The sequence below is a fragment of the Lycium ferocissimum genome, chromosome 12 (genome assembly GCF_029784015.1).
Source record: "Lycium ferocissimum isolate CSIRO_LF1 chromosome 12, AGI_CSIRO_Lferr_CH_V1, whole genome shotgun sequence".
In the NCBI taxonomy this organism is placed as follows: domain Eukaryota; kingdom Viridiplantae; phylum Streptophyta; class Magnoliopsida; order Solanales; family Solanaceae; genus Lycium; species Lycium ferocissimum.
In genome coordinates this window covers 28,929,083-28,938,011 of record NC_081353.1, presented here as the reverse complement: position 1 = coordinate 28,938,011, position 8,929 = coordinate 28,929,083, and the positions used below count along the sequence as shown (strand labels likewise).

The window sequence follows — 8,929 nt, the reverse complement described above, 5'->3', positions numbered from 1 at the left end:
AGTTTTTTATCGTTAGCATATAATAGAAAAAAATAAAATATTATTGCCAAAAGCTTTAATTTTTTGCAACAATATTTTATCTATGGCAACAAAAAAAAAAAAAAAGTTCCCAAATCTCTTCTTTGAGTACCATACCGCCCAGCAAGCAACTTCACTCGCTAATCACAGACGAACAAGAGTTCAGTCATGACATAACGAAAAGACAAAGAAAGAAAGCAACTGGAAAATAGAATAATGAGACGTCATCACGACTAGCTAGCTAGAATGAGCAAGCACAGAGCAATTTGAGAACTCTAGTACATGTGTAAATGACAGCAAGGGATTTGTGATCATATTGGGGCTATGCCAATTATCCCAAGTTCTTCTTTTGGTTTCTCAATTGAATAGCTACAAACATTTCATCCTATGTTGGGGGTTCACATTCACCCTCATAGTTCACTTTTCCTCACTTGCAAAGATTTCAATAACAATCATACCACCACTAATACTTACTGTACAAAGGCTTAAAATAATAATTCATGGACAGAGGAGAGAAGTAAGCAAGCCAACACACTAAAAATCATGATTTACCAAAACGAAACAGATACTGGAACAGCTCAACTAGATGAACAGTTTTCGCGTTAAACTAGTATCCGAAAGAATAAGGAAGCCAATGACCAGTACTAAAATAGCCAAAATAAACTTTACCTCGCCACTACTCTCTTTCTATTTGAATGGTTACATGGCTAATGTTATATTCCCTCCTAATATAATCAACCACCTTCTCCAGCACCATATCAGCATCAGCATCAGGTTGAATCTTGACATGGCAAGCCAAGAGTACTTTCCCAACTGTAATCGCCCATATGTGCAATTCATGTATCGCAAGAACCTCCTCCATCGCGCAAAGCCCACTTTCAAGCCTAGTCGCATCAATTTCTCTTGGTGTACTCTCCATTAATACTTCAAGAATACTCCGAATCATCCTAATGGTTGTGCCAAGCACGACTACGGAGAAAATGAGAGTGCAAATTAGATCAATGATTTTCCACTCTGGTTTATACCATATAATAGCTCCCCCAATCATGACCCCTATGCTCTGGATAGAATCTCCTAGTACATGAAGATAAGCCCCTTGAACATTTATGTTCCGTTGCTTCTTTTTCTTTTCTCCCTCACCCGAATTCTTAAGTAGAGGCACAGTGTGATCTACATCATGTGCGTTCGAAGGCCCCTCGTTATGGTGATGGTGTCGGCTAACACTGATTCCATGTATATGCGTATGCTCGCCGTGGCCATGCTCATGATCACCATGGCTATGAGCGTGCTCTTCGTGATTATGGTTGTGGTCATGGCCATGGCCATGGTCATGACCATGGTGGCCATGATCATGACCTAATAAGAGTGCCATGAGGAGGTTCACTACTAACCCAAACGCGGACACCACAAACATGAGGAACCCTTGAACTTCACCTGTATCATGTATAAGTCGAGCAATGGCTTCATAAACAAGGATCCCAGCAAGAAGCCATATCATTTGGATAGAAACTAATGCCCCGAGTATCTCGATTCTGAAAAACCCATACGACTGGCGTGGATTTGCTTCCCATCCTGATGCCCAGAGTGAAAACAAGGATATTGCAAAAGCTGCAACATCCGACAGTAGATGAGCTGCATCTGTCAGAATTGCAAGACTGTTGGCTTTAATACCTCCGACAACCTCCACGGCCATGAAAATGATGCAGAGGACAACTGCAATGCAAAGTTTCCTCATGGATGCTGATCTCTCCTGTGCATCCTTAGACATGGTGTTAACATCTGAGAATCCACACGGTGCTGAACCACAGATTTTAGTCCCCTTCTCTTGAGCTGCCATGTCACCACGTACCTCAATTACATGTCCATGTTCCGTGTTCTGCGTATCCATCTGAAAAACAGATTTTAAAAATCATCAATCAAATCAACAAGCCAAATGAGTCTAATGTCTCATATGAGCCATGAGTCCATGACTGATTCTAAAATCATGATAAGCCCAGATAGAGTTAGTAGTACTCTGTCTTCACACATACAACGACCAACAGAACAGAAAATGCACAACTCGAACAAATTAATCAGTGTCACTAGCTAGGAGGAGGCAATTATAAACATGGACATAGGGGTTTGAAATGACAAGTGGTAGATTTGTTTTCAGTAAATACCATAGGGATGGGCTGGAGTTACTAGCCAAGTCCTATATAGAAACCTAATAAATACTTTCGTGTTATCAGCCCTCAACTTATTGCATTAATCTTTTTGGAGCAATAAATGGCTAAGAACATTATCACAAGTATAATGATATCACCAAACTTTCACAGAGAATTTCCCACAGAACCTAAATACTGGAATCAATTATAACAATAACAACAACAACAACAACAACAACAACATACCCAGTGAAATCCCACAAAGCGGGGTCTGGGCGGGGTAGAGTGTACGCAGACCTTACCCCCACCTTGGGAGGTAGAGAGGCTGTTTCCGGTATACCCTCGGCACAAGCACAAGTAACATGGAATTAAAATTTATCACTTAGTTAAATCAGATGTCATCAGACATAGTTGGTTCATATCTAAAGTTATACTGCACTGTTCCATTCAGACCCTGCAGCTCCAGCATCATTAACCAAAACAAACAGCAGGGGCCAAGGAGATGGACCTAGATCATTTTGCACTTGAATATAATGGACAATCAAGAAAATAAGTGGAAAGATTTTCAAAAGTTTAGAAGAGGTGAAATTCTTGAAATCAATGCATAAGACTACTCAACCATGTTAGTACTTTATTATATCTAAATAATAAATTTAGATAAAAATTGCATGTCAATCAACTATAGTTACAATATGATTCTAATGCAAACCAATCCATTTTGTACACTTGTTGGGTACCTGATGCCAACCCTAGAGAGGTGAATTAATACATTCAGCTGTAAAAGTAGTCCACAAAAATTACCAATTTATTGCAAAGAACCAATTGATTTCTAAGAGTTATTGACACAAAACAAGATGAAGCATTAACAGAGAATTCATCAAATTCAGGGAGAAGCAATCAATGGAAATTGATACACATACCTTTACCCCTATAATTTTATCCTACACACCAATATGGAAACCCAAAAAAAAGCTCAGAGATATACACCCAAATACTTGATTCAACCAAAAACCTGCTTTTTTTTTTTTGATAACCATGGTTATCGGGCCAGCTAGCGTGCACCACGACTAATTCCACGGATACCTGCTACCTCCCACCAGCAACAGGTACTAGATAACTCTGTCAACCAAGGATAGGACAGATGGGAATCATTCACCTAGTGCTTTTTGTCTCTGCTAGGATTTGAACTTGAGACCTCATAAATCTCAACCCACTTCATTAACCACTAAGCCACACCCTTGAGTGCAGATTCAACCAAAAAATTTACGGCGAGAAAATTACTTTTCCCCCACTTTCTTCCCTTAATTTGTTCTACTTGAAGACAATATCTTTCCTAATTGACTCATTGCCTTGTTATTAAATTTATGCTGCAGAGAGATTGTGGCCTAGACTGGCCTATACATACAAATAACCAGTTGATTTCTAAGAGTAAATGACACTAAACAAGATGAACACTAACAGAGAATTCATCAAATCAGTATGAAGCAAATAAAAGGAAATTGATACACATACCTTCACCCCTATAAGTTTATCCTAATAAACACCAACAGGAAAACCCCTATATCACAAAAAAGAACTCAGATATATACACCACAAAACTATACTATGCATGTTTATATGCAAATAAACTGACAATAGATGAGGAGACACTGAAAATCATGAGATCTTGACAACCCACTATTTAAAGTATATCCAAGAATACAGTGTATCTGGAATAAATACACATACACATAGCATTTAAAACACACCACAAATGACAAAACAAAGATGGGACCAAAAGTTAGGCAAAAAGAAAGCAGAAAACAATGATAACAAAACATCTTTAAACAACTCCCTCAATGCAAGTATAAACAAACACAAAAATCCAAAAGTCAGTAACCAATCCACCTAAAAAGTGCATCACACACATCTTAAATCATTCCAAGATTCAATAATAACAACAAAAACGACATACTCAGTGTAATCTCACAAGTGGGGTCTGAGGAGGCAAGTGGGGTCCGAGAAGGGTAGGATGTACGTAGACTTACCTTTCCGATAGACCCTCGGGCTCAAAAGAAACGTAATCAATGCAGGTTTGCATGAACAATAAGACAGCGAAATATCAAGAGACAAAATAAACGGAGCAACAGATAGTAATACACACATAACATAAAGATAATGATCTACGCGATACCTTGCAAGAAAAATGGAGCAACAGACAGTAATACACACATAAAGCACATAAAGATAATGATCTACGCGATACCTTGCATTAAAAAAAAATCTCAAATAATTTAATTACAAGATTCAAGGGGGTACCTTTCAACTTTGTGCCAAGATTTCAAAAGGGTAACAGAAAGATTGCCTTTTTAGCCTACCCAAATAATCAAATTCTCAAAATACTGAGCCAAGATTTTCAAAAGGGTATTAAAAAGATTGTTTTTTTCGCCTACCCAAATTATCAAAATAACTGTTGTGGCTATGTTATATAGGCTACATGGGTATATACCTATATTAGGAAGAAAAAAGGGAAAAATATAAAAGGAATCACGAGAACTCCAGAAGGAAAACCCACTTTCCCAAAATACTTTCCAAAAAATTTTCAACTGTAAAATATTGGGTTGTGAATAGGACTTGGATTTTGTGAGAGATACTTGAGGTCTCTTAATTGGTTTTGTTTTATAGTTCATTCATATATATTTTGGGTTTTGAATAGGAATAGTTTTTTTTTTTTTTTTTTGACCATATTGAATTGGGATATTTTGTTGTCATAAATCAAGGAGGAATAACGAGAAAAGGACAAAAATAGTCTCTTAATATGGGGTAGGTACGAAGTCCGATAGTATAATCGTTAAAAAATAAAAAAATAAAAAATAAAAAGTCACTGCCAAAAGACGTGGTGGAGCTCTTAATTAGAGGGTATCAAATTTGAGCTCTGGTATGAAAAAAATTCTTGATAGGGAGCGCTTTCCTTAATCCAAATTCGAATATAGTCGGATTCCAATCCATATACCGGACATCGGGTGAAAAAGAAAAACAAAAAAAGAAGTCCTTTATTATTATAAATTTTGAAAAAGAAAAAGCTTTTGATTCATCGAATATTTTAATAGATTTTGTTTGTTAAATGCGTGTACCGGATATCGGGTGAGAAATTAAAAAAAAAAGTCCTTTAATATATTAAATTTTAATTTTTAAAAATTTATTAAAAGAAAAAGCTTTTGATTCATAGAATATTTTAATAGATTTTGTTTGTTAAATTTGGGAATATTGTGCAAAAATCAAAAGATTTAAATAAAGACATCAAAAAAGTCTCTTTATTGGTTTTGTTTGATAGTTCTTTTTCGTACTATATTCGGTTTTAAATAAAGACATCGAAAAGTTTTTCTTCTTTTTTTCTTTTTCTTTTTTACCATATTGAATTGGGATATTTTGTTCTCATAAATCATCGAGGATTGCATGTGAAAAAAGACAAAAATAGTCTGTTAGACGGGGTGTGTTTACCTTAGCTCTTTGTTTGAATATGTATTTGGCTATTTTAAACTTGTAAATTTATAAAAGGTGAGTATTTTTGGTATCAATTATGTAACAAATTTGATTGGTTAGATTTGAGGTAACTATATAAAAAATACTTAATTAAAAATAAAAAATATCAAGAAAATCTTGTCAAATCCTAAAAATTGCAACACAGTAAACTGTATTAGACACCAAAACCAGCAAAACATGCTTTCTAGAAATAAGACCAAAATAAGAGAAAACCAAAAAAAAACTACATCTCTTGATGTGAGTTTATGCTAAATTTTTTTAAAAAAATTTCATCAATATAACATATAGAGTACAACGACAAGAATAGCATACTCAGTGTAGTCCGACAAATGAAGTTTAGAAAGGATAGAGTGTACGCAAATCAAAGCAGTCCGGAATATAACATATAGAGTTTGTTAAAATATCTCATGAAGAGCAAAAGTTATTCACTTTTAACAAATTCAAGTTACTAAGACTGTCTAAGAATATATTTAAGTAATATTTTTTTTTTAACCTACGCTCAAATATAACAGACTATTTTCATAATTTTTTTGATGATTGATTGGTGTCTCTCACTACATATCACATTCGTCCCTTCATTATTAAGTCCACTTAATAGACAAACTCTGTACTCCTCCTTATTTATAACTTTCTTTTTGTTCTTTTTTCCTTTATTTTTTGGGAGAAAGGTGGTCTCAAAAAAAAAAAAAAAAGGAATAAAAAGAGAAGGAAAAAAGGAAGATGCCTTTAATAGAATTTCAATCATTGCATCTAAATGCTAAAAAAGAAAGCGACCCTCGACTTTTTATCTTCCTAATTACGAGTGTCAATGGTTCGTTCAATTTCAATCTATCAGAGTGACAAAAGATTGAATCTCAGTAAATTGTGATAAAGTAATCGGTTGAATATCAGTGGATCGTAGTAACAAGATTACTCTTCCACTTACGATATTCATCGCATATTTAAATGGACTGTAAAGGATTCTACTCGTCACTCAGTGAAAATTGTATGATTCAGTTTAAACGATTATTTTTAAATATCAATTTTGTAGACGCTTTATTGCGTATATCGAAAATTTAACTTCTTGAAATCGTCTCAATTATGTTGATTATTGTTCGATGTCGATGAATCTAAATCCTCTACCCACTCAACTATTTTTCTAATGGGAAATGATCTTCTTCTTTCTCTATACTAGTACTCCCTCCATTAAAAAAGGGTGTCCACTTAATCTTTATTTTTTAGTTCAAAAAGAATGTTTAATTACCAAATCAAGAAAAATTAACCTCATTTTTTTAGATTTGCACTTATTAAGTGTTAAGTGATCAAATTTTAATACTTTTTTAACTAGGGACATATTAGTTAAATTGCTTTTTTTTACCTAGAAGTTAGAAGTTAGTATTTCTTAAGAGGTGTGTTAATAGCTAAATGTACATTCTTTTTTAACCAGAGGGAGTATTGTATAGTTGTCAGCTTCTACTGCTTAACTATACGATAACGAATATTCTTTGACCTTTTATATTTTATCTTTCATTTAAACTGATTCTTTGGCCTTTTTATATTTTATCTTTCATTTAAACTGATTAAGTAGGATATCTAAACCAGTAAAGTTCTTTTAAAGTTCAAAAAGTACGCTCATGAAACTCTAAAATAATACTTAGTATAGTTTTTAAATCCGGAAGATACTGGTAAGAGGCTAGGAGCTAATTATTATTATTTTATTACTATATTAGAAGAGTGGTTTGGTCGTCAACCACCACTCTTCTAATAAAGTTAGTTAAAATAATTTATTTTTTTTAAATTAAGGTGAGTTCCATGTGAAGAATTAGGAGACAGTTGAAAAAAAAAAATTAAAGTGGAGTGCACGTGAAGAAGTAAGAGACAATTGCAAAATAATAATAATAATAATAATAATAAGGTGGGGTCCACATGAATAAGTAGGAGAATACTATATTAGAAGAGTGGTTTGGTCGTCAACCACCCACTCTTCTAACATAGTTATAAAATAATTTTAAAAAAAATAAATAAGTTGGAGAAAAAATTAAGGTGGGGTCCACCATTCAAAGTAGTAAAAAGAAAATAATCTCATATTAAAGGAACAAAAAAAAAAAAAGACATTTAAATAATGATAATAAGTAAAAAAAACGGTAAAGGTACGCTTAGAGAAAATTTAAAGAAGAGTGAAATTCGGGTATCAAAAAAAGAAATAACGATTTAAATTGAACACAAAACCCGACTAAAGAAGTCATAAAACCAAAATATTTAAAACTTATACCTTTGGGTAAGGATGAAATTGCATCAATTTTAGACACGTACGTATTCCGCCTCACACAAATAATAAAGAATAACATAAGAAGACGAAATATAAACGGTCAAGAAACGTATATACATATTTTCTTAAAATGAAGAAGTTGGTCTATACTTAAAAATTTAAGAGTACAACAGATGCTCATACATGAAAGCGTTTTTCAGTATTCTTGAGTAGAAAGAGATGACGGCATTAAACTCGATAGGAGAAGATGTATTTCAAATCTGTCAATTGGAGAACCAAACCAGGAAAGTCATATATGGGAGAAGCGGACTAAGTAAAATAATTTATTGATATTTTCAATTAATTGAATTATAATACTTTCTATAATAAAAATTTCGTAATTATATTACTAAAAGGTCAATTCTCTGTCCTAACTTTGTAACATAGTTTTCTTTTTTAATGGTTAGGCTTTTAGAAAGTTTAAAAAAGAAAGGAAAGATCTTTTGAAACTTGTGGTATCAAACACGACTAGATATTTGTATTTGAACATAATATTAAATCATTTAAAGAGAAAAGTTTCAAGTTAAATATATATATATAGACATAAAAATATATCATTCTTTTTTAGACAGACTAAAAAGAAAGATGTGATACTATTTTTCGTGTTAGGCCCGTGCTAACACGGGCTTTCATCATCTAGTAAAAGTAAGAAGAAGAAGACGACGAAGACGAAATATTATTATTATTAAGTACATCAATTTTTCTCAATCTTAATTTTATGATTTCCTTTTTAATTAATTTAAAAAATAATGGAGTATTATTTTATTTTAAAAATAATTTAACTTCAAAATTTTAATTCTGAAATGTGATATTTATATCAACAAAAATATTTAAGACTTATTCTTTAAAGGCTTAATATATTGACAACTTCTTAAACGTATTAGCAATTTCATTTAGAACTCGAATTATGGCGTGTTGTAATTGAGCAGTTGAGCACATGATAAAGTGTTCATATTAG

At 33.0% G+C, this 8,929-nt stretch overlaps 1 protein-coding gene across 3 annotated transcripts; it reads right to left on the bottom strand.

Moving 5' to 3' along the window:
* Positions 1–536: 536 nt before the first annotated feature.
* Positions 537–4,718, bottom strand: LOC132041103 (metal tolerance protein 1). 3 transcript variants are annotated; one of them, XM_059431881.1, is made up of 3 exons: positions 4,569–4,718; positions 4,461–4,493; positions 537–1,906 (listed from the first exon to the last, which is right to left on the bottom strand). In XM_059431881.1, exon 3 carries the CDS (start codon positions 1,904–1,906, stop codon positions 695–697), a length of 1,212 nt encoding a protein of 403 aa, XP_059287864.1. In that variant the 5' UTR covers positions 4,461–4,493; positions 4,569–4,718; the 3' UTR covers positions 537–694. The 3 variants fall into 3 exon arrangements, with proteins under 3 accessions (XP_059287864.1, XP_059287865.1, XP_059287863.1); XM_059431882.1 differs by lacking the exon at positions 4,569–4,718 and adding an exon at positions 3,675–3,720 and having other exon boundaries at positions 4,461–4,490; XM_059431880.1 differs by having other exon boundaries at positions 4,461–4,718.
* Between the last annotated feature and the right edge of the window lie 4,211 nt (positions 4,719–8,929).